This window comes from Gaeumannomyces tritici (assembly GCF_000145635.1).
Source record: "Gaeumannomyces tritici R3-111a-1 unplaced genomic scaffold supercont2.3, whole genome shotgun sequence".
In the NCBI taxonomy this organism is placed as follows: domain Eukaryota; kingdom Fungi; phylum Ascomycota; class Sordariomycetes; order Magnaporthales; family Magnaporthaceae; genus Gaeumannomyces; species Gaeumannomyces tritici.
The window spans coordinates 1170259-1196000 of record NW_008804547.1 but is presented as its reverse complement, the minus strand read 5'-3'; the positions used below and the strand labels follow the sequence as shown (position 1 = coordinate 1196000).

General features: G+C 56.7%; 11 protein-coding genes across 11 annotated transcripts in view; 10 read left to right on the top strand and 1 right to left on the bottom strand.

Annotated features, from left to right (window-relative positions):
• Window positions 1-244: 244 nt before the first annotated feature.
• On the top strand, window positions 245-1049 carry GGTG_05496 (hypothetical protein; the record flags this gene model as incomplete). The annotated part of the gene is made up of 3 exons (XM_009223299.1): window positions 245-578; window positions 684-742; window positions 802-1049. The coding sequence occupies 3 exons, from the start codon at window positions 245-247 to the stop codon at window positions 835-837; spliced, it is 429 nt and encodes a 142-aa protein (XP_009221563.1). The 3' UTR covers window positions 838-1049.
• GGTG_05495 (hexaprenyl pyrophosphate synthase) lies at window positions 806-2831 on the bottom strand. Its single transcript, XM_009223298.1, has 2 exons — window positions 1377-2831; window positions 806-1312 (listed from the first exon to the last, which is right to left on the bottom strand). Exons 1-2 carry the CDS (start codon window positions 2619-2621, stop codon window positions 1151-1153), a joined length of 1407 nt encoding a protein of 468 aa, XP_009221562.1. The 5' UTR covers window positions 2622-2831; the 3' UTR covers window positions 806-1150.
• Window positions 2832-3129: 298 nt separating this feature from the next.
• GGTG_05494 (hypothetical protein) lies at window positions 3130-4023 on the top strand (the record flags this gene model as incomplete). The annotated part of the gene is made up of 2 exons (XM_009223297.1): window positions 3130-3390; window positions 3466-4023. 2 exons carry the CDS (start codon window positions 3130-3132, stop codon window positions 4021-4023), a joined length of 819 nt encoding a protein of 272 aa, XP_009221561.1.
• Window positions 4024-4053: 30 nt separating this feature from the next.
• GGTG_05493 (hypothetical protein) lies at window positions 4054-6096 on the top strand. The gene is made up of 2 exons (XM_009223296.1): window positions 4054-4442; window positions 4513-6096. The coding sequence occupies exons 1-2, from the start codon at window positions 4276-4278 to the stop codon at window positions 5327-5329; spliced, it is 984 nt and encodes a 327-aa protein (XP_009221560.1). The 5' UTR covers window positions 4054-4275; the 3' UTR covers window positions 5330-6096.
• Window positions 6097-7306: 1210 nt separating this feature from the next.
• GGTG_05492 (hypothetical protein) lies at window positions 7307-8944 on the top strand (the record flags this gene model as incomplete). Its single annotated transcript, XM_009223295.1, has 5 exons — window positions 7307-7319; window positions 7392-7468; window positions 7549-7723; window positions 7905-7931; window positions 7998-8944. 5 exons carry the CDS (start codon window positions 7307-7309, stop codon window positions 8942-8944), a joined length of 1239 nt encoding a protein of 412 aa, XP_009221559.1.
• A 532-nt stretch (window positions 8945-9476) lies between these two features.
• Window positions 9477-12923, top strand: GGTG_05491 (hypothetical protein; the record flags this gene model as incomplete). The annotated part of the gene is made up of 11 exons (XM_009223294.1): window positions 9477-9512; window positions 9580-9604; window positions 9658-9789; window positions 9897-11281; window positions 11369-11591; window positions 11670-11886; window positions 11955-12076; window positions 12144-12167; window positions 12243-12277; window positions 12376-12394; window positions 12499-12923. The coding sequence occupies 11 exons, from the start codon at window positions 9477-9479 to the stop codon at window positions 12921-12923; spliced, it is 2643 nt and encodes an 880-aa protein (XP_009221558.1).
• Window positions 12924-13827: 904 nt separating this feature from the next.
• GGTG_05490 (choline transporter) lies at window positions 13828-16281 on the top strand. Its single transcript, XM_009223293.1, has 6 exons — window positions 13828-14181; window positions 14286-14499; window positions 14561-15056; window positions 15131-15180; window positions 15243-15696; window positions 15777-16281. Exons 1-6 carry the CDS (start codon window positions 14076-14078, stop codon window positions 16008-16010), a joined length of 1554 nt encoding a protein of 517 aa, XP_009221557.1. The 5' UTR covers window positions 13828-14075; the 3' UTR covers window positions 16011-16281.
• Window positions 16282-16295: 14 nt separating this feature from the next.
• GGTG_05489 (hypothetical protein) lies at window positions 16296-17413 on the top strand (the record flags this gene model as incomplete). The annotated part of the gene is made up of 2 exons (XM_009223292.1): window positions 16296-16501; window positions 16693-17413. The coding sequence occupies 2 exons, from the start codon at window positions 16296-16298 to the stop codon at window positions 17363-17365; spliced, it is 879 nt and encodes a 292-aa protein (XP_009221556.1). The 3' UTR covers window positions 17366-17413.
• A 685-nt stretch (window positions 17414-18098) lies between these two features.
• Window positions 18099-19247, top strand: GGTG_05488 (secreted protein). Its single transcript, XM_009223291.1, has one exon. The coding sequence runs from the start codon at window positions 18411-18413 to the stop codon at window positions 19242-19244; it is 834 nt and encodes a 277-aa protein (XP_009221555.1). The 5' UTR covers window positions 18099-18410; the 3' UTR covers window positions 19245-19247.
• A 377-nt stretch (window positions 19248-19624) lies between these two features.
• On the top strand, window positions 19625-21867 carry GGTG_05487 (hypothetical protein). Its single transcript, XM_009223290.1, has one exon. It carries the CDS (start codon window positions 19940-19942, stop codon window positions 21464-21466), a length of 1527 nt encoding a protein of 508 aa, XP_009221554.1. The 5' UTR covers window positions 19625-19939; the 3' UTR covers window positions 21467-21867.
• Window positions 21868-25259: 3392 nt separating this feature from the next.
• Window positions 25260-25742, top strand: part of GGTG_05486 (hypothetical protein) — a gene marked incomplete at both ends in the record, with an annotated part of 1439 nt that continues 956 nt past the window's right edge. The window contains one exon of the mRNA XM_009223289.1: window positions 25260-25496. Coding sequence (XP_009221553.1) covers window positions 25260-25496 — 237 coding nt within the window. The remainder of the gene's footprint in view (window positions 25497-25742) is intronic.

The following is a 25742-nucleotide window of genomic DNA, read 5'->3' as shown; positions in this document are numbered from 1 at the left end:
ACCGCCCCGAGAGCGCAAAGACATATCACAGAGACCTTCCCTCCCGCTACCGCTACTGCTACTACTAGTACCGCCACCCGCTCACTGTCGCCATCTCGCGAGAGATAAGTCCAGCACAGACACCGCCACTACCCGAAACGACGACGACGACGACAAGGCCCCCGCGACCCGCTCCCCTTCCCACAGACAGCAGCCCCCTCCTTCCCTCCCTACACACACACACACACACACACCAAAAAGCGCGATGCGTCTCCCGCAGATGCTCGCCGCTGCAGCGGCCGCCGTCCTCTCGGCCGCCCCCACGGTCGTCGCGACGCCGCACCCGCACCCGCACCCGCAGCCCGAGGCGGCGGCGATGCCCGGGCTGCTGTCCGTCGCGGACCCGGTGCTCGACCTGCTGGCCATGCCGCCGCCCGAGATGCTGCGCACCACCAGGCGGTCGCCCGAGTGCGCGGCCATCAACGGCGGGGAGCTGCAGTGCTGTCGCGGCACAATGGCGGGCGACGTGCAGCTGGTGGTGTGGCTGGCCAAGCTATACGGGTACAAACTCAACCCCAACGACATCAACGGTGTAAACTGTGCGTTTTTTTTTTTCTTATCCCACTTCCCCTGCTGCCCCCTACTGTCAGTCAGCTTTGGGTCGAAGAAAGCCCTTCACATGTGCTAACCGATCCATCTCACAGGCGATGGTGAGATTGCCACCTGCCCTGGCGTCAAGGTCTGCTGTCAAGTCACAGCCCTGGTATGTAAAGGACCTCGATGGCATCTAGACGCCGAAGCATATGCTAACGGAAGTAACAGTCACCGCTTTTGTCCTTGTGGTGTCAAGATTCCTGATGATTGGGAGGAGGATTGAAGTCTTGTTTTCAAGGATGCATGATACAGGTATCGATGTGGTGAGAAGATGATGCATCATGAATGTGACAAAAGAGAAAAGAAGCCAAAATAAAGAGCAATAAGAAGTTTGAACATAAAAGCCACTGCTCTATTCTAGTAGTCTTTTAGACAGCGGAATCATGGCCTCCTAAAAATGCCCTTGCCAAACCGGGTTTGCTTTGCTTGCTCCCACAATCCGCCATGCGTATAGAATCATAATAGTACATTCATCAGATAAAACCGCCAACCGCCAGTATATATTCGATATTCCCGCTTACTTCTGGCGCTTCAGCGTCTTGACTGCCATCTCAATCAGGCCGTCCTTGGCCTCGCAGTCAGGGAAGTGACTTATGGCAGCGATGGCCTGCTCCGAGTAGTCCTGGGCCAGCGCCCGCGTCTGTTCTATACCATCGCTTGCGAGGACGATCTCTCTTGCCTAGAGCACCGAGTCAGTTACGTCATCTGCGTTTATCAGGGGAAAATGAATGCGCAAAACTCACCCTTTCAACATCTCCCTGCTGTGCAAATTTCCTCCCCACGAGCTCGCCAAGCTCCGGATGCGTCTTCCAGGCAAAAAGCAGCGGCGCCGTGGCCAGGCCCAGCTCCAGGTCCGCGCCGGCGGGCTTCCCCAGCTCCGTGGCGGATCGCGTGTAGTCGAGCATGTCGTCGACCAGCTGGAAGGCCAGGCCGAGGTTCCGGCCGTAGGCGTAGGCGGCGTCTACCGTCGCGGCGTCGGTGGAGCCGAGGAGGGCGGCGGCGCGGCAGCTCTTGCTGATGAGCGAGGCGGTCTTGAGGTACGTCTTCTGCAGGTAGTAGGCCAGGGCGTCCTCGCTCCAGCGCGGGCGGGACTCGTCTCGCGTTGTGTTCTTGAGCTGCATGAACTCGCCCTCGACCAGGTTCGCGATGACGGTGGCCAGCAGCTCCGTGACCTCGGCGTCGCGCAGGCGGGCCAGCGCGACCGAGGCGCGGCCCAGCAGGAAGTCGCCGCCCAGGACGGCCATCTTGTTGCCGAACTCGAGGTTGGCCGAGGGGGACCCGCGCCGCGAGACGGAGTGGTCGATGACATCATCGTGTAGTAGCGACGCGGTGTGGATCAGCTCGGCGATCTCGGCTAGCCGTCGTTGGGACGGGAGGATGTCTGGGTCGCCCTCGAGGGTGGTGGTGGAGGGCGAGGACTGGGATGTGGGCGCGGCGGCGGTCGTCGAGGGGTTGACGTCGCCGAGGATGCCGAGAGGGGTTATAGGAGCGTCGATGCCCGGGGCGGCAGCGTCCATGTAGCGGTTGCGGGGTGCCTTGGGACAGAGCGAGGTTGCGCGCGACATGAGCAGGACGATCAACGGGCGTACGTGCTTGCCCTCGGCCTGTGTGTAGTACTTTGCGACGCGGTCTAGCGAGGGGTGCCCGGAGCCGAGCAGCTGGCGAATGTTGCCCGTCAGAAATTTCATCTCCTTAGCCACGATCCTCAGCGGGTCGATGCCGAGGTTGCTCTTTGCCGCCCGCGAGATGGCGTTGGAGACGACATTGCCGGCGACCGACACAGCCGCCGCCCATGCCGACGACCTCCTGGGGGACGAGTGGTACGGCGCCGTGCTCTCGTGCTGTGTCCGCCGTGTCCTCCACTGCCCCGGCGACGGCTGTGTCCTCAAGCAGGCCAGACAGGGCGAGGGCCGGGCCGGGCGCATGTGCAGGCGGGCGCCGGCACCAGCGGCACCGCGCACGGCCGAGGATCCCGCTCGGAGCTGCATGGCGAGAGAGGGGCCAGTAGCGGCCTGGCAGAGAGGCCTAATTGATCTAAGGCCTCACCTCGGGTGGACGCACGGCATGAAAGAGGGCGTCTCGGGTCTCAGGCGGGAGTGTTCGAGGCCGGCGCGGGGTGGCAGCGGCGCTATCACTTGTGGTTGGGTGCGGCGGTTCCGGGAAATCTCGAGAAAATCTGAAATCTGGACGGGCTGATGCGCTGACGCTATTTTTTTTCTGTGCTGCCCCTCACCCCAGCCGACTGGAGCTGTGTGCAGCGCTGCGTGGGGCTCACCCCATGTCGATGGGGCCAGACCCAGAATCCGATCGGCTGGAACTAGGCGGGATGCAATCATCGCCGACAACCTTTGTCAGCCCGGCCTGGCATTGCACCGACGAGAACTGCCGACGAGGATTGTTGTCCATTTGTATCTCGAACAGGCGGGGACCGATTCATGACGAGACACATGCATCCTCAATCCACTGGGTGCTAGAGACCACCCACCGCCCGCTATCATGGTCCTCCTTACAATCACCGCCTCGATGCTCGAGGCGATCCACGAATGGCGAGATCGAGCACCAGACGAGGATTTGCCCCAGCAGGCCGACGGCGAACCCTCGCTTTCCGACCCCGCCGTGGGCAAACCGATATCGCATGCCCAGATCATCGAGCTACGGAACGGGCTGAGAGAGAAGGGCTGCGACAGCTTCAGCCTCGAACGGCTGCTGGTGGGCTCGACGGTGTTTGTTCCGCCGCCACCACAAAAGCCTGAGCATGTACGAGCAACCTGCCACATTGTCAGACATGAAGTCGAGTTCCCCGCTAACGCAAGCCGTCTGCCGTCTGGACAGACCGACGAGTACAAAGCCCTGATGGCCCGCCTCCGCCGCGACGAAGAAGCCCGCGCGTACGAGCGCATGGTCAAGCCGCAGAAAAATCCGGCCGACTCCCTCCACTCCCCGCACCGCTTCTCCTCCTCGACGGCCCAGGCGTCCTCGTTCGCGGCCGTGAATCGCCCACAGCGGGAATTCGACATGGGCGACGGCGAGGACGAGATGATGGTTGGCGATGTGCATCGCCAGCTCATGCTGGTGCTCAACTTCCTGCTCAGCATCTTTGGCGTCGCGGGAACGCTCTGGGTGCTGGCGCGCTGGTGGAGCACGCCCGCGCGCCTGTTGCTTTCCATGTTCGGGGCCGTCGCGGTGGGTGTCGCCGAGGTCGGGGTCTACTATTTCTACGTCTGGCACCTTGCCGATGCGAGCAAGAAGGATAAGAAGCTCAAGGAGCGGAAAACGATCGTCCAGAGCTGGGTTGTTGACCCATCGGAGCCCAAGGTGGCGTTGGCCGGGAGTGCCAACCCGGACAGTTTGGGGGACGGCCCGGCGGTGCGCAGAAGAAAGAAAGCATGATCGTGTACTGTGTATGTCGGGGCTGTTGCCCCTTCAATCTGTTATACAATTGACCATCCAAGGCTTCACACCCCTGAGCTCTGCTGGCGCTGATTGATCCACTCACCCGCAATATAAAATCACGTGCCGACGCGTACCCTGTTACTGTTTGCCAATTGACGCCCCACGTCTTGCCGCGACCCCGCTCTGCTGTGCGACGCGTCGCGCAATTCGCGTCGGATACCTGCAGGGAGCTTGAGCTTAGCCGGGTTCATGTTTTTGATGTCATTCAATCCCGACCCAGTCTACCAGAAAACATTCCAGAAAATCCCTATTCCCAGACTCCAGATCTTCCCCCGACTAGCTCTGCCTGAACTCTCCTGCCACAGGCGAAGTGCTTGGTCCGGTTGTGTTCCGTGGCTTTGCACTCCCACCATGCCGTAAGTGGTGGCCATGTCTCGAGCTCATTTGGACGACCCTGGTACTAACTGGATGTCTTGATGCCCTCAGTCTCTCACAATCCGGAAGCAATTCGCCAATAATACCAGAACTAGAGCCCGCGCCAAAGCGTCGACGGCCACTTGTGACTTATGGGAAGCGGAAGCCTGCGCCCCGAGAGACGACACCACCTCTCAAGAAGCGTCGGCTAGAAACTCCGACGGAACGAGACCCATCTCCAGTCGACGAGAAATCCATAATCGCAGCGACTTCGCCAACGCCAACACCAACACCGACGAGCCCGCCAAAAACATCCATCCTGAGATACTTCAAGAAGGTCACCACCAGCCCGACTTCAGCGTCGGAACAGTCCTCAACCGTAGTGTCCGCCTCGCAAACCCCAGATTCGACCCCAGCGGCATCTCCTTCAAGAATAACAACTCCGGAGTCAAGGCCAAGGAGTCGTAGGAGGTTGACCACGCGGCCCTTCGCTGGCCTCGATGCGGCCAGCATGCACGATAACGAACGACGAACCGATCACGTCCCCGAGACGAGACGACATGCTACCGATCCTCCGAGCGAGTCCTCGCCACAGCCGACCGCTTCCGACAGTAATGCGCTCAGTGATGCGTCGACGAACACAACCCAGTCAGCGTGCAACTGCAGCGACAGGCCATGTCGCCACACCAGACGGGCACGGTCTAAGCGGGCGGGCCACAAGCCGCCCGCGGCCACGGTGCAGATGACGCTCAACCTCTCGACGCGCGACGCCAGCATCAAGCAGTGCAGGGAGTGCGACATGATGTACAACCCGCTGCACCCGAGCGACGTCAAGCATCATGCCAGGCACCACGCGTCGGTGGTCAAGATGAAGGCTGCGGCGGGCTGATGGTTGGAGCATGGTACCCATGCCTTTGACGGCCATGCCTCGGCCTCGGATATCCCTGAGGCGTGGCGTCTTATATTCCTGGCCCAACAAACGACTACCGGCATGAAATATCGACGATTTGCTGCTTGGCCTTTACGCCACCTTGATATCGTCCACATAGCCACATCCGTCTTGTCTGGCTGTTAACATTACCAAGGCTGGCGCGGCGAGGAGGCGTGGCCCGAGGGATCCCGACGAGATCAGGGCGTGGCTCGCTGTAAAGCATCATGTCGATGTTTTAAAACCACCGCGTTTGGGTTATTTTTTTGGTCGTTCTGACGGGCGGTTCAGGTACCTCCGAAGCCAGCGAGGGGCTTCTGCTCCCTTTGTGTATAGCCAGAATTCCATATCTGTGCCATGCCTGTACATACATTTCTGGCGCTTGATAAATAATCACGGTGCGGACATACATCATGAAGATCCAACTCACGATAAGTTGACTCGATAGAGGCGCCATCTGGGGCGACTCCTATCCCAAAAGCCTTTCCCAAGTCCCTACACAGCTCGCATGCGGGGAAACCCTTTCATCGGGGTGCCCCCCTTATGGCAATTCTAGACAATGAGGACCTGATGAGACTGTCGGAGCTTGTTGGCGGTTTGGGAATGGTGGCGGGCTGGAGGATCATCACTGAGCCGTCTCACAAACTGAACATTTCCTGGTAGACTAATCTGATTCTGGGGAAAGCTGGGTCCCCAAACGTCTTTGATGCCATCCAAGGCTATAGCGCATCCTAATCAATGACGCTGCCTTAAAAGTCGATCAGCGTGGCAAGACATAGTCCTCGCTGGCTGTGGGGTTTGTTGTGACGTAGAAGACAAGTGGTGACGAGGTATTTACATGAGAGTGCCCATCGGGGCGCATGTAAAGGCCCAGCCCCGAGCAGGTGGGCAGGTGTAGAGCTGGAGTTACCTCGGGGCTGGATGAGGAATTTGCCGGCGTCGCTGAAGTACCAATCTATCACGTTTCTCAGCGACGGGCGTTTGCGAAAGGAGGTGTTTGGGGGTTTGTTTACACGTTGGTCAACCAGAGAAAAGAAACCAGAGAAAAGAAACCAGAGAAAAGAAACCAGAGAAAAGAAACCGGAAAAAGGAAATTAGAAAAGGGAAACCGTCTTTTAACCAATACCAAGGCAGCGGGGAAGGTGCATCCTCCCAGCACGACTTCCAGCCCATTGTCGCTACTATGTAATCGTGCTCCTGGCCAATAGCGCCTCGCATGGACATCGATCTTGCTGATGGCTGCCCGGTGCTCTCGGGGTTGGGTGATTGGGTGAGGGATTGGGTTACCTGGTACGAGGTGTCTGCGAGCCAAAATGCTCGTAATGAAGGCAGTGCAAATGCTTGCATATTTCCGCCGCTCGTCGCTCGGTCGTATCTGCTCATGATTCATGAAACCCCACGAAGGAGCCATATCCTCACCCTCGGTCGACACCCCTCTAAAGCGAAGCAGCCAGAACGACTAGACTTCCAGTCACGTCCCATGGCTATCGCCACACGATGTGCGGATTCGCGCCTCGATCCATCGCCAGTCTCGCCATTCTCGGCTGCCGGCCCTCCCAACTTGCCATTTCGACAAGACCAAGGACAGGCGCAGTTGGAAAACTATTCGGATTGGTACTTGGGTGATCCATCACAAAGGTTTGCACATCTCGGGATGGCGTCATCACTGGTTCCGTCGCCTTGAGGCACGCTTTCTTACTGGCCCTTTTTTTTGCGCTCAATTACAGATGGACCGACCCTGCCAGGGACGCGTTCGATAACGCCATCAAAGTTCTGCAGAGCGAGCTATCGAACGACGAATATCAGGCGATATGGCTACATGGACAGGCCTCGGTCCGCGACGTCCATACTGCCGTGGCGGCGGCAATGGAAGAATACAAGTCCAAAGCGCATGATTCCAAAGTTCGCAGATGGCTTTCCAACTGCTCATCTCGCATCATGTACTACGGAGGTATGTGGACCTTAGGATTGGCCATATCCCCCTTTCGCTTGGTGACTCCTTGCTCTGACTGCCCGGATCTAGCCATCTTTGACATGTTTTCTTCGCACCACCCGGAGTACGTCTCTCTCGCATGGGGTACCATGAAGTTTCTGTTCATTGTAGGCTAGTCTCAAGATCCCTGCCACGTCATGCACAGGTGAACTCCATTCCTCTGACATGCGTGGATGGGAACCTACAGGCCGTTTTGAACCACGAGGAGCTTCTTACCGAGATTTCCAAGACCATCGCCAGGATCGCCGATGTACTGCCACGAACGGAGCTGCTGTCGGATCTATACCCGACTCCTCGGATGCAGGAAGCCGTGTCGCTTGTTTACGCCAAATCATCGAGTTCCTACTCATATCTATTAGATGGTATAAGAGGGGCAAGCTTGCCTCCTCGCTATACGCAATCGGCAAGCCCTTTAGTGTCGTAGTCAAGCCTATTGTGGAGGAGCTGACGGAGCTATCGAGACGAGTGATGAACTTGCAAGCGCTGCATCAAAAGCGGAGATCAGAGATCTTCATGTCAGCATACGATTGCTCAACACGACAGTGGTGCGGCTCACTGAAAGGATTGCTGGTTAGTTCACGCATGGGGCGATATACCCGTTATCGGTGACCTCGTTTCTAACTGGCTGGGGGTTAGTCCAGCAGCAGCAACAGATGCTACACAACCAGTCGCTGCTGGCCTTTCAAGGCGAGTACAAGCACATGCTCCTCAAGGGCCAGATCGACGAGATTAGAAACAAGCTGCTTCCAGACAGCGAGGGGGCCGCGCCAGATGAAACCCTGGCATATTGTAGGTCGTTGCGCAACCGACGCAGGCAGAGGATGCCCACCCAGCTGCCGAGCATGGCACTGGCTACCCTCAAATCGTGGATTGCCGACCCGACCTCATCGCTGTTGCTCGCAAATGGCAATGGCGTGCGAACCAGCTCACTGGACTTCGCGGCCGACTTCCTCGATGCTGTCCTCGAGTGTGGATACCCAGTCCTATGGGCGCTGCCCTCCATAGCGCCGCAGGGCCAGCATGATAGCGGAGGCGATGACAAGGGGTCGACCGGTGCGCCCAAGACAGATGCGAGGCCTTCCTCAACGGGAATTCTGCGCTCGTTGATCTCTCAGGCTCATGCTCTAGATCCCCACATTGTCGCCGATGGTTCTCATCCCATTACAGCCAAGCACTTCAAGACGGCATCTGGTATCGAGCAATGGTTTCAGCTGCTTGAGAGATGTATGGCGGCTTTCCCGCGCCTTTTTGTCGTCTTGGATCTGGGCTTCGTTGAACTAGCAGCAGAGCACCCCGAGACCGAGCACGAGTACTTCCGGGTCGCGGACTTTGCAGAGCGTCTAAGAGAAATTGTGAGGCGGCGCGACCGTGGCGGCCTAAAGGTTGTGGTCGTCTCATGGCAGTTCGCCGTCGCCACGTCGATGGACGCGACGGAACTGTTCGAGGAGTGGCAGATATTTACCGACATGGGCCGTAGAGTCGAGCGGCTAATGCGACAGCCCAAGTACCGCGCAGTTTATAGGAGAAAAAATGAGCAGTTTGCTCTCAGGCTCAGGGCCTCGGTTGCTCAGCCGGAGGATTGACTCTGCGCATCAAACCAATACCACCCCCTATTTCTTGATGCTATATTCGCACGCCTACCATAAAAAGATGGCAGTGATGATATGTGCTTTTCCTATTTTTATTTTTATTCTTCTTCATAGTATTCCTAGCCTGATTCTTATAGCAGCTTCTCTGATATTTGCTAGGATTACCATCTTTTTTGTGATGGGCGTGCTCGGGTACAATAGCCGACCATAGGATTATCACGGGCCATGAGCGCACCGCATTAGGAGGAAAGGCTGAGAGGTGCGGGGGATGCATGAGCAATCCTGCTGCCTGCCCTATACCAATCAGGCGATCGCTCTCCTGGCAGCAGTCCTCAGCGGCACCTTCCCCTCCATCCCGAGCGTCAACCCGCTTCGACACAGAGCATAGGATGCAGTCGCGACTTTCCAAACCTCATTCGCGCCCGTGGCTTCCATCACATCCAGGACTATTTTCCTGTTCCATAAGTATCGGCCCAGCCTAGAACCCACGTGAAGCCAGAATCCTGATAGCCTAGGTCCTGTCACGATGGACCCCCGTCGTGGTGAGGTTGGAGGGATGCGGGTAATCGACGATTTCTAGAGATGACACGGTTGACAATGCAACCAAGGAGCGCCAACTTGTCTCGCAGCTTCGCGAGCTCCAGGGAGACAAGGGTAAATACTCAATTCCGCATGTCTTGTTCGGTCGCTGACTTCCTCCCATCAAGCCCTGGCGCTCAACAACCACCACAACGCCTCCGACGCTGATGACAAACGGCTTGGCCGCCCACCTATCCCACCGGGATTCATAGCACGATTTCCATCATTGTCTCCTAGACCTTCGGTCACTCGGCCCGGGAGTAAGCTACCCATTCGCTCGATGTACAAAGTCAATCCAGGGGCATCATGGCGCTCAAATCCGAGAAGGGCTAGGGCAGCCCTGCAAGAGTGTGCGACGCAAACGTAGGGCTGGTGTTGCCGGGGGCAAGCCCAAATACTCCTGGCAGTTTGGGATGTGCTGGCCTTCAACCAACAAACGAATATCCCCCTAAGCTATCTCCGCATACCCTTGGCGAAGCTGCAAGCTGGCCTGAGCCAAGTGAAGCTATCGGGGTAAGCAAATTCGGGGGCCTTGGCCCTGCAAGATCAGGCATTCTTTCACCAGAGGCGCTACCAGCCACTTCACTCAGGCGCGCAATCTCGCCTGGATCAGACAAGCATGAGACGAAGCTGGGTCTCGCAGATGCCCTATGTGCTGTCGCCGAATCGTACCTGCAAACCGGCCTTCTCGAGCGGGGCAGTAGCACCTCTACGTTTACTGGTTATCTTCTCGACACCATTGAGCTTCTCTCCCAGAAGGTGGAATATCTGGAAGCTTCCGATCATCCCTACGACTCCGATGAGTCCGGTTCCACATCCACCATAGAAGATAATGATCAAGCTGAAGCGCCCAAGCCCGAAGCGACCGAGATGGAGTCACTAGAGCCCGAACCACGCATGCGGGTCCTGCACAGAATAATATGCTCTAACATGAGTCACAGGTATAGCGGCGAGATCTTCGAAGACAAACCCGGGTTCTGGAAGGTCGACGCAATGCTGCATGGCAAGAGACCGGTCATGAACTTGGACAGGTACATCTCGCGGAATCCGGAAGTGTCATTCATCGTTTTTGCCGAGCATCATTGCGTGGCACGAGGCGGCCAGCTCAGTCAATCATCGGAGAAGCCTGAGAAGATACGCATTATATCGCCATCTCTCTACAAAGCACTACTTAGATGCGCACGATTCCGTGTTTCCCGCGATGAGACCGCTATCGAAATAGAAGCTCCGTACGATTTCCTCTATCATCATCGACAGGGCTTGATTGCCATGGCCAAGGACTCTGATCTTGGAAAAGCCATGTTGCCGTTGCTAGAGTTTCTGGAAAGGAACTACGCTCAGCACTACGACGGGTGCGAGAGAGTGATTTCAGGTGGTAGGATCACAGCGGCACATCTGCGGAAACTTTTCCGGCCAAACCAAATGGTGGTGTGCCGAAAGTTTGGCCAACCCTTGGATGCCTTCGTTCTCACAGGCTATCCTACTCTGTCGCCTAACAAAGAGAGTCTGCTATTTGAGGGCTGGGAATGGATATATGATGGTGCGAAATTGAAAAGGCAACCCCGCATGGAAGCCATAGCTCTGCTATCCGACGAGGAGACTGAGATCGCCGATCTCAGCATCTATCCATTCGAATCTGCCAGACCCGAAGACATGCGCTTTCTCACCGAAAGAGGGAAAAAGTTCTGGGAAATGAGGGATATGACTTTCGTCGCCTACACTGGGTGGAACTTTCAACGAAGCTTCAAATACGTAGGTTGGGCTGTCATTTCATCTCATCCATCAGTGTGCCTCCCAGTCTTAATAATTATAGTAACTAACACTGGCTCATATAATTAGCTTCAACATAGATTCGTCGTTGACCACGCTACTTACCGCCTGATTCATGACCCCTCGAGCGAAGGCGGACGGCCGGGGGTCTACAGTCGCATCGACTTGCAAACAGCGCACTATCCGTACTATCCGTGGCCTCATATCGGCCGAGATGATGAGATCCCAACAGCGGCGGCTTCGCTTCTCCCTGCAGCGGTCTTTGGGTTTGATATCGGCCAGAAGAAATGGGGTGAGTCGCGAACACTAGGCACTATCGTGCTCGGAAGAGGACCACTGTTGTAGCTAACGATTTTATTACAAAATTTAGTCAAGCTCTTGGTAGAGAACTGTCATGCCGCGTCTTGGAACACCAAAGCCTTTGACAGGCTTGTTCTTGACCCCAAGACAAAGGAAATGATTAGGGCACTTGTCGAAGTACAAATGAAAGCCACGAGAATGGAGGGCGTCATAGCCGGGAAGGGGAGTGGACTTATAATCCTGCTACACGGAAGTCCCAGAACAGGGAAGACTTTAACGGCCGAAAGGTAATTGCCTCACCCGCTTGATTTTGTAAGGGATTGAAGTGGTTAGACTTTTCTAACAGTGCTAACAGCGTTGCCGAGATCGCGAAGAAGCCGTTATACCGAGTCACTTGCGGAGATATTGGCACTGATCCAGCAAAGGTTGAAAAGTATCTTGAGACGGTCCTCTATCTGGGAAAAGCCTGGGACTGTGGTAAGTGGCGTGGAGATGGTCACCGTTTGCTCTCGTCAATAGGAAAGTGTTGCTGACGGTCGAAAAGTCCTCCTGCTTGATGAAGCTGATGGTGAGTGGTGCAAAAGGATGAGTCACATGTGCTCACTCTCGTATCAGGATGTGGCTTATATTGAATTGGCTCTAGTGTTTCTCGAGGAAAGAACCATGGCGGACTTGCAGGTAATAATTGATACATGGCCTCCGTTAGCTTGCATACGCGTTTGATCCATAAGTATTTATACCATCAACGACTGCTAATGTCTGCACTTACGCTTTAGCGAAATTCTCTTGTATCCAGTGAGTTTCTCTTTCTCTGGGAATCGAGCTAATACTGATTATGCACCGAAGAATGATGATATGTCTATCTCATGGCTTTACTAACTACACATCTGACCTGATAGTCTTCCTGCGCGTACTCGAGTACTACGAGGGCATCCTCATCCTCACCTCGAACCGGGTCGGGTCCTTCGACGAGGCTTTCAAGTCCCGGATCCAGGTGGCGATCCACTACGGCCAGCTGACCAAAAAGTCCCGCAAGGCCATCTGGCGCAACTTCTTCGACATGATGGAGGAGTCGGACGACGAGGACGTCAACATGGCCGAGCTCGAGCGGCGGCTGGACGAGCTGGCGGCCGAGGAGATGAACGGGCGGCAGATCCGGAACGCGCTCCTGACGGCGCGGCAACTGGCCAAGCACCGGCAGGGGCGACTCGACTGGGAGCACCTGAGCCAGGTCATCAAGACGGCGGTCACGTTCAATAAGTACATCAAGACGTTGCGGGGGCACAGCGACGAGCAGTGGGCGCGCGAGGAGAGGCTGAGGTAGCGGGGGCGGGAGGTTAATGGGGGTGAGCAGGCGAGACGGCGCGCGACTTCTTCCTAAATGCTTTTTTTCCTTTTCCTTTCCCTCCTGCTTCCTTTTTTCCTTCCTTTTCCCCCATTTTTTCCCCTTCTTGTGTTGGAATCTACATTGGTATGCTCGGATATACTTGACGACTACCTTTTATTCCTTTGTTTATCGAATCGATACAATCATGGCAACGGTGGCAACAGTGAAATCGCTTCGTCGCGACCTCTGAACAGGTGTGGTTCGATGTGGGGTTTGTGGCTGGAAACGCCCAGACAAAGTTCATCGGAGGGAAGCTTGGCCCGTACCAAGGCGGCGGATCGTCTCGGCAGCCGCATTCTGCATCCGCCAGGGAAGCTTGTTTGGGACAACAGGCATGGGATTACGGAAATGCCATGCATGTGCCGGCCAGCCCAAGAAGTCTCGCGGGACAATTCGACGGGGTGCTTCTCAATGCCACCAGTTCTTGCCTGGCCGCAGGCCATTTTGGGGACGACGGGTGGGCAAGTCTGTGAAAGAAGCGACATGAACGATTGAGTTCGTCGGCAACCCGCCGAAAAGCCCTGAAGAGGGTCCAGCTTACAGCTTATTCAACCTGCCTAAATCTAACTAGCGCAGATTGCTCATGTGCTGCTCGCCAGTGGGTATCCGGTCCCTCGGTCTCGAGCCCGCCCCGGACTGTTGGATCCGCAGATACTGTGGCAGGCCCAATGTGCGGAGGGCTCACCGCGGCTTCCTCCCCGTCGAGATAGGAAAATGGGGTAACACTGCAGCTGTACCCTACCATGACCACGCGAGCAGTCGGCCTTTTGATTGGCGCCCCATCTCTGTTGCACCCCGTCGGACAGCCATCTCCGCTTATCATGCACCCGGGGGGAGGATTCGGGTGGGGATGTAGGCCGACGAGGGAGATAGGCCTTGTCGTTGCCGCGTCAAATGACACGCCCATCCTCGGGTCTAGAAAAACAAGTCGAGGAACCTAGTCATTCTGCGGCAGCCCGCTGATCTTGGTCGAGAGCTGCACCTCTCGCCAAGCAAGGGAATACTTTGCTCGTTTTACGCCCGCAACCAACACTGCCTCCTACTGCACCGTTTCTCTCCCAGTACAGAGCACAGCAGTCAGCAGCAACCATGGGCTCGGCCGAAGTGGTCCAACCCGCGAGTCCGCGGCGGAGCGACGATGTGGTACCAGAGAAGGCCGCCATGAACGCCGACGAGGTGCGGCTGGCTGAGATGGGTAAGTAACGGTGGCGGACTCGGCTTGGAAGAGTGTTTCTCTGGTCGGAGAAGGTGAAGCGGAGTGAGCCGGCGCGTCTGCTGACCTAGACTTCGTCCGAGCAGGCCACAAGCAGGAGCTGCACCGTCACTTCAGCACCCTGAGTCTCATCGGTCTGGCGTCGACGACTACCATCTCCTGGACGGGGCTCGGCCTCGGCCTGATTACTGAAATCGGCGCCGGCGGCCCTGGCGCTGTAATCTACGGCTTCATCCTCGTGACCGTTCTGCAGTGCTTCCTCGGCGCGTCCCTGGCCGAATTTGTGTCCAGCTATCCCACGTATGTGGCCGCCTGCTCTGTCCTGCCGACATCCAGATGAACTGACCCGGACCCACCGCAGCGAGGGCGGCATGTACCACTGGATCGCGGCCGTGGCGCCCAAGCGGCTGACGGGCCCGCTCAGCTTCTTCACGGGCTGGTTCAGCGTCCTGGGCTGGATCTTCACCACGGCCTCGACCAACATCATCTACGCCCAGATCCTCATGGCCCTAATTGCGCTCTACATGCCGGACCTGGTGATCCAGACGTGGCAGACCTTTGTCGTCTACCAGGGGCTGAACCTGCTGACGGCCGCCGTCGTCATGTTTGGTAACAAAGCCATCCCGGGCCTCAACCGCTTCTCGCTCTTCTATCTACAGATCGGCTGGCTCGCCGTGCTCGTCACCGTCGTCGCTTGCGCCCCGACGCACCAGACACCCGAGTTTGTGTTCAGGACCTGGATCAACAAGACGGGCTGGGAGAACCAGGGCATCGCCTTTATTACCGGCCTCGTGAACCCGCTGTACTCCCTTGGAGGGCTCGACGGCGTCACGCACATTACCGAGGAGATGCCCAACGTATGTGATCTGCCCCTTTTTTTCGGATCGCTACTGCATGGGGACAGCCGAGCTAACAGCCATGATTCCTTCAGCCCTCACGCAATGCCCCGCTGGCTATTGCGATAACCCTGATCATTGCTTTGTATGTACAACTTCGTGACAGGTATCGCCCAAGCATACGCAAACGCTAACCCCATCCCAAAGCTTCACGGGCATCACCTACCTTATCTCCCTCATGTTCTCCATCCAGGACTTCGACGCCCTCACCAACAACAACACGGGCCTGCCGCTCGCCGAGCTCTTCCGGCAGGTGACGCGGTCGGCCGGCGGCGCCTTCGGCCTGACCTTCATCCTGTTCGTCGCCCTCGGGCCCTGCGTCGTCTCGTCGCAGCTGAGCACGGGCCGCATCTTCTGGGCCTTCTCGCGAGACGGCGCCATGCCGCTGTCGCGCGTCTGGTCGCGCGTGCACCCGTCGCTGCGCATCCCGCTCAACGCGCAGGTGTGCGTCACCGCCATCATCGCCGCCCTGGGGTGCCTGTACCTCGGCTCGTCCACGGCCTTCAACTCGCTGCTGGGCACGGCCGTGACCATCAACAACATCTCGTACCTTTTCCCCATCGTGACGAACCTGCTGACCGGGCGCAGGAACATGCACAAGGTACGCTTTACTGCTTCTACATATGCGTATCGTCTCCAGAACCGAACTTGATATCTGACATGGCCGCTGCTTACCTGTAGGGAGTGTTCCACATGGGTCCTCGGATTGGGCCTGTCGTCAACAGCATCACCGTGTGCTGGCTGGTCTTCGCCATCGTCTTCTTTTCTTTCCCCTACGTCATGCCTGTGGACCCTACAAACATGAACTACACCTGCGTCGTTGTTGGCGGTCTGTCCCTCCTCGTCGGAGCCTATTGGTTCCAAGCGGGAGCCGAGTACACCCAGGAGATGCTGGCAAAGGCCAAGGGGGAGTAACGACACTAGGGGATGACGCCAAGGCGCGTGTTGCAAATAATTACCTGGATGGTAGGTTTTGTGGGGAGGATAGCTCAATAACAAGAACCTGGTTTGGATACCTATCCCAATGCTTCCGAGACTGTATCATGTGGCTATCTGTACACCAGCCTTTGGTCCTCGGAAGTATCTTCGGCTTTCAATCCGACATTGGCATTTGGCATCCGCTGCCTCACTTCCGCCAGCAGCCAAGTCTGACAGCCTGATCGTGCCCCGAGGGGCAGCTGCAAGGATTCTCTACACGCGATGAAGGATCAGAACTCCAGCGAAGAAGGCGAGCAAACAATACCACTGAGCAAGCAGAGGTCTGGCCCTTGCGGCCGCGTCGCCAAAGCCCTTCACCAGTGGCGGGATGGCGACTATGTAGTAGAGTTCAAGTACCCAGAGATCCTATGGACAGAACTCTTCAGCTCCAGCTCGAGCTGCCCGTCCTGCCTGAAGCTAGTGCGGTGGTTCGCGGAGCTTGTCGGCGCCGATGAGGTGCCCTTTAGCACCATTGAATGAAGAATGCTTGCCGATCGCCACCTCGTCCCCGAGGTCAACCTGCGGAGCTCGGTGCGGTTCTCTCTTTGGATGCGCCACCTTCCCATTTCAAACTCGCAAAAAGGCAGTAGAGGCTAACGTGCAGTGCTCGGAGGGGCAGGCCGACACCGGATCGTTCCGTCGCGCGCCCGAGGGACGGGAAAAAGCTGCGAGTGTATCTGGGACGCGAATTCTGCCGTGGCTCCAGCATGATACTCTACCGCAACATGGGACAGGACACCATTAGCAGCAAGCTCCTGCACTCCTGGATCTCCACCTGTGACTCCCGCCACCACGGCGTCTGTCACCACATTCAGCCGTCAGAGTTCCTGCCGTCGCCGCCGCGCATCCCCTTGGCCGACTTGCAGCGGCAGCGTCTAGTCACCGTCAGCAACGTGGGCAGCTACCAGTACGTCACCTTGTCCTACGTCTGGGGAGACACCAGCGGGCAGCTCGCCACAACTAAAGCCAACTTTGGGCAACTCCAACAGGACGGTCAGCTCCCCCACACCCACCACAGCCTTCCGGCTACGGTTCGGGATGCCATTCTTTTCGCGAAGCAGCTTGACGTTCACTACATATGGGTCGACCGGTTTTGCATCGTGCAAGGCGGCGCCAAAGAGGAAAGCATCTCGTGGATGACCTCCATAGATGCGCACGCGTACTTCACAGTCGTAGCAGCAAGCAGCATCGACGCCAAGGCGGGAATAAAGGGCATCGGATCGCCCTCGGGACCTCGGCGTTGCGAGGACACGTCGTTCTACTTCGAAGACGTCGAGTACGGCACCGGCTAGCCCGAAACAAACTCAAGCCGGTGGTACACCCGCCGGTGGACCTTGCAGGAGTGCGCCGTCTCCAGGAGGTCCCTCGTGCTGTACGAGAGCACGGCCATGTGGAAGTGCCAGAAGGAGCTCTATTACAAAACCATCGACACCTTCGACCGAGACGGCGGGAGCGAGACCTACCCAAAAAAACGACGCTACACCGGAAACTGCGTCATGAGCGAGGCTCCGAGTATGTCTGAGCTGATGCTCTGTTCAGCCACCTACAAATTGAACCCAGGTTCAGCTGTACGAGCGTCGATTGTGAGCTGTCCAATCACTGTGCCTTGTTTAGGTGGGAGGAAAACGGCTGCCTAATGGAGGGATTACAGGCCAACTTGGGTAGGAAGCCATCGCAGGGATCTGCCACTCCAACGAGGTCATTCGTACAACATAGGGGCTTTTGCAATTATAGTTCGGGGTCCCGATTCGAAAATAATTCCAAGCTAGCTGCCCCATTTTAGGGTCTAAACTCTTTGGCAAGTACTCCTTGCTCGTGCTTACGGTGGAGCAAGCCCCGGCTGCAAGGCGACCTCTAGCAGCGCAAGGATCCTTTTTCATGCGCGAAAAGCGGATGACGGCCCGAGAAGGGAGAGCGACGGGATTGGGGTGCAGGATTGACTCCGAGTTTGCTGTGCTTTCCATGCGACCAATTAGCAGCCAAGAAAAATAGAATCCCGCTCCGTCTGCATCCAGCCGAAGGAGTAGGAAGCGCAGTCCCGTGCCGCGCGGGGCGAGATGTGCACTACAGTGCTACCTTTAAACAAGGCCACAATGCCAAGTAGCAGGAAGAAGCCGTGTTGGTAGCGCAGGGCGTGGTCATCTAGATGGACGGTCCGCACGTTGCAAAAGCGATATATAAGATGGGGGGGGGGGGGCGCACCTCTCAAGTTGGCCACGAAATATCATCCAGATCATCAAAGTCTCATTCCAAAAGATAACGATAGACCAGCGAATTCATCGACACCCATCACACTTATAACCAACATAAACTTGCCTTCCACTGCCTTATCCCAAGATGCGGTCCATCTCCACTGCCGCCGCGGCTCTCATCGGCACCGCCACCCTCGCGGCCGCCAACCCCGCCGTCGTGCAGGAGCGCGACTTCCACAAGCTGCCAGATCAGGCCAGCGGCTCGCTCTCTAAGCGCGACGTCCTGACGCCACTCCCCGGGCGCGCCAGCGAGCTCGAGAACAAGTACCAGCCGTACACGGACTTTGACAAAGACGGCTGCTACTACACGGCGGCAGTCGGGGCTGACGGCAAGAAGAACGGCGGGCTCAACGCCGGGCAGGGGGTGCCGCCCAACTGCCTCCGCGCCCAGTGCCGCGACAACAACCGGCTCGAGAACAACAACCTGTACAGCCGCAGCCGGTGCAACAACGGCTGGTGCGCCATCATGTACGAGTACTACTTCGAGAAGGACCAGATCGTGTGCGGCATCTACGGCGTGGCCGCGCACAAGCACGACTGGGAGAACGTCGTCGTGTTCGTGAAAGACGGCAACGTCAAGCGCGTGGCGCCCAGCTGCCACGGCAAGTACGACAAGGCCACCAACTCGCCGCCGCTCAAGGACGGGCGCCCCAAGGTCGTGTACCACAAGGACGGCGGCTCGACGCACTGCTGGCGCATCGCCAACGACAAGGACGACGCGATAGAGAACTACACGGGCGAGTGGTTCCTCGGCCAGCTCGTCGGCTGGGATAACTGGCCCAACGTCGGCCTCCGCAACACCGCCATGGAGGACTTTGGCGGCCCGCGCGCAAAGCTCCGCGACGAGGCCTTTGCAGACAACCTGAAAAAGGCCATGGACGGCAGCATCACCGGCTTCGACCCTAATGTTGACCAGTAAGGGTGAGGTTGTGGCTGAGGATCAGACATTTGGCTTATAAGACTCCAGTCATGGATGTACAAGGTAGAATACCAGGGCGGTTTATTTTTTTTTCGGAATACATCACGTTCTCGAGTTGACATGGCTGTGCCAGGAATCTGCATGTCCCTTGATGAGTTTCCGCGTTTGCATGGTGGCTGACCTGTGCCGCTGCCACATTGGGGGTTGTTCCTTCCACGTCTGGCACGGTCCTCGCTGGCTTCAGCCTCCCGTCTTGCTGGTGATTGGGCCAGCTGTTTCGGTTACAGTGGGTGCCTGGCTGTGGCTGAACTCTTTGCTTTTTTTTCAACCCCTAGAGAAGGCACGATATGCGTCATAAAGCACAGTGCGCTCAGGTAGGTCATGCGGCTGGCACCCACTGCCTAATTGAACTCAACTAAGCTCAACTTCGCTCAAAGCCAACCCCGCGATCGCTCAATTGATTTGGGGAGCAAGCGCTTCTTACCTGTCGACCGCCTACGCATACACATCCTCGCCTCTGGCTCTCCATCTTCACGACTGCGACTGCCCACTGCTGCGCCAAGAAGCCCAGCAGCCGAGTCCGGCCTCTGGGACCACCTGCTGCCGCATTGCATTGCCAGCTGATCTCACTAGGGAGAGGCCCCCTGACTCGGAAGACTGCGTCTTAGCTATCGCCAGCAAACGCAGCATTCGCCATGGCTGGGCTCGGCTTCGTCGCCTGGGACTGCAGGGACCAAGTGGACCGCGCCACGCTGTTCTATCAGGAAGGCGAGAAGCGCAGGAAGATTGAGGAGGAGAACCAGTATCTCAAGCGGCTGCTCCGCGAGCATGGCATCTGCTGGTCGCCTGCCGTTGCGCACCGCGCGGATTTCTTCGACGGCTCCTCCTCCTCCAACGCCAAGCTCAGCTGTCGCGACCGCTTCGCCCGCACTATCACGCGCGCGCGCACTGCCGCTGCCCGCGCCGCAGACAAGGGTGCCAGGCTGCCGCCAGAGATATTCCTCCGCATCATCGAGTTTGCTATGATCAGCCCCGACCCCATCATCGACCCGCTGACCAAACCGGACAACCGGAGCATCACGGCGAAGGAGGCCCGTGCGAAGTCTGGGCTTGCCATTGGTCTAATGGCCGTCTCGCGCGCTTTCCGTGTCGAGGCAACCAAGGTCCTCTGGAGCAGAAACACCTTCATTTTCACCACTCCTGAGGCTTTGCTCGGAATGGCCAGTCTGTCCCTCGAGATCCGTAGCCAAATAAAGCACATCAATCTTCGCATCATTGCTCGCTTCTATAAGGACGACAACCGTCCGTTGTCGCTACCCAAGAGGGATCACCCCAACCTCCCGAGGGCCCTCAATCTCCCCATCAACGAGCGACCCAAGGGCCACAGCGGCGCCATCGGCGGTCTTCGGTCCTATGCTTGGCTCCAGGTTGTCGACTTCCTCACCGCACTCCTGCCGCCTTACCAGCCGCCGGCACAGTCTAGAGACAAAAAGAGGAAGAGGGATCTCGGCACTGCCGTCCCTCGCCCACGCCTTCTGCCAAATCTCGACAAGATGAGGATCGATCTGGTCAACTTCCCCCAGCGCCTGCTTCGAAACCTTCCAGCCAACGACCTGCACCAAATCGCGGCGCACGAACTCGCCTGCACTCTTAGCGAGCTGACTGTCACTGGCTTTCCCTGCTGTATGGTTGGAATCAGGGCGGCCTCTGATGTGTCGGAAATGCTTAGAGACAACGGCCTCTTCGTCGATGCAGGCGTGTCATACATGCAACAGAGAGGCGGTCGGCTCGAGGCAGTCAAGAAGATACCGCAGTTCGGTTGCAGAGTCGTCCGCCCTCGGTGGCCCACCCAGAAGAAAACAGCTGACAACAGTGCAGAACCGGAGGATGGGCTTCCCGATGGCTTGGAGTCCCAGCCCGGCTGGCAACCCCTGGACATGCACCACCACCACCATCACAACAACGAGCACTATGACCCGCTGCCTGTCCCGGTCGAGACCGAGGGCGAGCACTCATTCTGGGAGACCGGCATGATCTGGAAGCAGGTTCCTACATCACTCTTCTCCGACGAGAAGCGGGAGTGGGCCGAGTTTGAGCCACACCGCGGCTTCGCTGTGGACGACATCGACGAATGGCCAGACTCGGACGATGAGGAAGACATGCGCGTCAGGTGCAAGAAGTGCCTGAAGGTGCATTTTGATCCCATGTTCGACTCGGACTGAGTAGACAGGGCGAGCGGCCTCTGCGATTTGTGGCTTTCGTTTGTTATCACATGTGAACCCCATCAGCGGTTCGGAATCCTTATCACTTCACATTGCTAAGCCTGTTGCGAAGATATTGCACCAGTGGGAGTAGGAGAAACGGTGTTTTCGGCGCATACAAGGCAGATGAGAACAGGCGATGGCTTTCGACCTCACGGGCTAGACTCCGACATATGTCGGCTAATATCTGGCACCTTTCATCATCATTATCGCCCTTGCCATGGTATCAGCAGATCAAGTGGCGCAGCGGCTCATTCATCTCTAGATTATTGCCGCGAAGATTAATAACATCGCTGTTTGGCCATCTCGAGCAGAGTAGATATGGTGTATCATACGGGATAGCAATGGACCGCACGTATCACGTTGTTGACCGTTTCGACCACATTGATGGATGCTTTGCAACCCATTCTAAACCTTTTCTCTTCTAGTTTCCTCTGGTATCCTCCCCCTTATCCCTTCTTCCTACAGAACTTTCTGGACATGCCTTTTTTTCTCTTATTTCTCAACTTGACTGTCGTACGCATAGAGGTCAAATCTTGGCCGCCCAAAGATACGGCGACACCGAAGTGAAGATAGAGGTCAAGGAAGATAGCACTAGCGCCTAAGCTACTAGAAACCCAAGCTTGTCTTGGGGACTGGATCGATGACGGTTGGGGACTGTGCGGTATTGACGGTTCTTGGTTTATTGCTCAGCTTGGTTTGCGGATTTAAATAAGTTATCGAGATTCTTTTAATACCCTGCTTTTATTGGAAAATATCCCAGGATTAAATGTCTTCAGCAGAAAAAAAAACCGCTACCAATTACCTACCGTACATGCCCTTAAACTTAAAGCTCCCCTGTTCTATATATTCCGATACTCTCTATCCTTGTTCCGTCCTTGCACTCTATGCTTTCACAGCCCTTTGTCTTCTCCCTGTCTGTCTCCTTCCATACTTGCTTGTGAAGAACACATATATCCGTACACCGCAACCCGTTGGCTGTAACCGATCAACCTCTTTTGCGTCCACCCAATGTCCAACAGGCGGATTAGATCCGCGGGCACTCTAGGTAGAGATGCTGACAAGGCATGGGCTCTGCGCAGCCGCCACCGCCTCCAGAAGGCAGGGAGGAGCGGTCCCCGCAGATACATCGAGCATAAAGCTGCAACAACGACGACTACAATAGTGCCGCATACCGGTGTGGCGAGCGCTCTGACTGCTGTCGGTCGTCACAGCGAAGGTCGACGCCGGGATCGACCTTGCTGTCGCTGCGACCCTGGGAGTCACGACGGCGCGAGTCGTGTCTCCCCTCCCCGGGCCAGTAGATGCAGACCTTCCTATTTTGGGGGGGTGTTTAGTGTTTATCCCGCCGTTCCCATCTTGGCGGCGTTCTGTTAGATCAATGACACCTTGGCATCGGATGATGGGCGTTGGGCGGCGGGGGGTGGGTGGGAAGAGTTTATCTCGTCGGGGGTAGGGGGAGAAGAGGGGCGGCGGGCTTGGTGATCTCCTAGCAGAAAAAGTTTAAACACCTCTGCTCGATGCCCTTTTTCTTTTTTCTTTTCTTTTTTTCTTTCTTTTTTTTTCTTTCTTTCTTTCTTGATAAACCGGCCCATCCCGTGGGGTGGTGGCTTTTGTCTTCTGGTGGTGTGGCACTTCAGCAGAATGCAGTCGTAATGTAATGTCTGCAGTTTTATCGTGACTTCTTTCTTTCCTCCTTGGAGGTGACATTCGGTTATGTTTCAGTGCTGAGTGACCAAAATAGCCTCGCATGCCCGAGGGTACCTACCTACCCGCTTGCGCCAAGCTTCAAGCGTCCAAACAAAACACGAGGCACCAAACAAACTACTCGTGCGGGCTAAAAGTGCGGTGGGGCAATTCGACGTTTTCGGGGCAATTCGACGCTTTTTTTGTGCCATTTTTCCCCAGCCAAATTTAGCTGGAAATCAATGTATCGCTGAAAAGGTAATGGGCCGCTCACTTACTTTTTGCATGGTGCACAGGGGAGTTACGAGTTTGGCTGTGCACCGTGCCTACAGGAGTTTGGCTAATTATTACCTTTTTCAGCGATACATTGATTTTCAGCTAAATTTGGCTGGGGAAAAATGGCATAAAAAAAGCGTCGAATTGCCCCGAAAACGTCGAATTGCCCCACCGCACTTTTAGCCCGCACGAGTAGTGGCAGAGGCTGCGGGTCCTCCTCGCCTGTCGTCAAACCTTTTCTCGAAGGCCCCCTGCGCGGTCGTTCCCCCACGGGGGCATGTGAGCTGGCGCACCACCGGTCGTGTTAGAAGCCCACCACGAGCTTTTTGTGATTTGACGCTATGCCGCCGCCCCCCGCATGGCTCCTCCTGCCAAAGAAATGGGTCCCGGTTGACGTTTTCCTAGCTGGGAAGGTCCGGGGTGGAAGAGAAAAGGTGAAAATAGCACGCACGGGTGGGAAGCGCGCTGCGGCTTGCGTGGGCCAAACCTCGGAGCGCAAGCGCGATAGCCGCGTGCATCGGAATGTATCCCCTAGGTGCGGGTAGGTAGGTCCTCCTTCAAAGGACAGTGACCGGCTGATCGGCATCGCAGTCCCACCGGTAGGAGGGGCAGTGAGGTTGCTCCAGGTCCAACGGCAGTGGGCGGCTTACGCCGGCGGCCGCCTGAAGGCGCCCCGAAACCCCCTCACGCGTGTCCGACGCTTGTTCTAGAGCGGACTCTCCTGGATCAGAAAGGCAGAACGGATGAAAGAGAGGGGGGAAAAAGTAGCACGCGCATTCTCTGTCCCGGGGGGTTCAAAAGACTGGGATCTCCATCACCAATGTTTCAAGCGGCTGGAGCAGCGAGCTCCAGTGGCACGCGAATCCACCAGTAGTACACCACCGGCCTATTTCGACTCGCAGAGCCACCGCACTCGTCGGACCTAATCTAGCAATCATCGCGGAGGGACTGAGCGCGAGAGTAAAGTCCCTACCTACCATCTGCGAGGGAAACAAAGGACAAAAACCCACCCAGTAACAAGGGGGTAACAGGGGGTTTGAAACTGGAGATCGCAAAGGTTTTGGTATGTTACGAGACTTCGGGAATTTTTCGTCCTTTAAAAGCTTTTCTCGATTTCTTTCTTTCTTTCACCAACTTCAATAATGGCAGTGACTTTATGCCATTACGTGACCCCCTTTTCATTACCCTTGTGATCTCCAGTTTTAACCCCCCTGTTACTGGGTGGGTTTTTATCCTTTCTTTCCCTCGCAGATGGTAGGTACCTACCTATGCACCTCTAGGTAGGTAAGGCAGGTGTACACGCCAACGGGCTGGGGGGGAGATCTTGAATCAGGCTGGTGGGCTTGGGAATGGAGTTCGCCAAGGACGCACAGCCGCCACCCGCCGGGCTGTGGGACTCGAGGAGATCACACCCTAATGTCAAAGCACGTTTCCAGCGATTTGCTCGGCAGCGGGTTGGTCGGAAATAGCAGTGAGCCGGCTGGTGATGGCCGCACTTGTATGGTGGCTTCTATCAAAGAAGGTTGAGGATAAATAGCTGGCCTTCCACCATCATCAGCTTTCCCCTTTCCCTCCTTCTTCACCACACCATCGGGCACATTCTCCTTTTGTCTCTTGTCTCTTTTTTCCTTTTGTTTTTCTTTTGTCTTTTTCCTTTTGTCTTTTCCTTCTTGTCTCTTATCCTTCTTACCATCATCCTTGCTGCCACCTGCCGCGTCTTTCCACCGAACCTCCCAACCAAACAAACAACTACCTATCGACAACAGTCTTCCTTTCAGGCCCAAGCAACAAGATGCAGCTCCTCAAGACCTCGATCGCCCAGGTCGTCTTGGCCAGCTTCTTGGTCAGCTCGGCCGCTGGTGCCCCAATAGGGCTGTCGGGCGATATCGCCATCCGCAGCAACTTCCCCGCCGCCGCGGCCCCCGCCCTCTACACTCGTGAGCCCAAGAGCATTTTTAATAAGATTGGGGGTGGCTTGAAGACTGCCTGGAACAAAGCCATCAAGCCCGCCGCCAACGTCGGCCTCCAGGTCGCCGGCGTGGACGCCCAGCTTAAGAAGCGCGGTGCCGCCGAGTTCGACGAGGCCCCCGTCCTTTACGCCCGTGAGCCCAAGAGCATTTTTAATAAGATTGGGGGTGGCTTAAAGACTGCTTGGAACAAAGCCATCAAGCCCGCCGCCAACGTCGGCCTCCAAGTCGCCGGCGTGGACGCCCAGCTCAAGAAGCGCGGTGCCGCCGAGTTCGACGAGGCCCCCGTCCTCTACACTCGTGAGCCC

Bases quoted from the DNA above. Each gene is read 5' to 3' on its own strand.
- GGTG_05495 (XM_009223298.1), bottom strand. From the start codon at position 2,621: ATGCAGCTCCGAGCGGGATCCTCGGCCGTGCGCGGTGCCGCTGGTGCC. The intron at 1,313-1,376 runs GTGAGTTTTGCG...TCGGTGCTCTAG, and splicing joins AGCAGGGAGATGTTGAAAGG to GCAAGAGAGATCGTCCTCGC.
- GGTG_05493 (XM_009223296.1), top strand. From the start codon at position 4,276: ATGTTTTTGATGTCATTCAATCCCGACCCAGTCTACCAGAAAACATTC. The intron at 4,443-4,512 runs GTAAGTGGTGGC...TGATGCCCTCAG, and splicing joins CTTTGCACTCCCACCATGCC to TCTCTCACAATCCGGAAGCA.
- GGTG_05490 (XM_009223293.1), top strand. From the start codon at position 14,076: ATGGGCTCGGCCGAAGTGGTCCAACCCGCGAGTCCGCGGCGGAGCGAC. The intron at 14,182-14,285 runs GTAAGTAACGGT...TCGTCCGAGCAG, and splicing joins GGTGCGGCTGGCTGAGATGG to GCCACAAGCAGGAGCTGCAC. The intron at 14,500-14,560 runs GTATGTGGCCGC...GACCCACCGCAG, and splicing joins TTTGTGTCCAGCTATCCCAC to CGAGGGCGGCATGTACCACT.
- GGTG_05488 (XM_009223291.1), top strand. From the start codon at position 18,411: ATGCGGTCCATCTCCACTGCCGCCGCGGCTCTCATCGGCACCGCCACC.
- GGTG_05487 (XM_009223290.1), top strand. From the start codon at position 19,940: ATGGCTGGGCTCGGCTTCGTCGCCTGGGACTGCAGGGACCAAGTGGAC.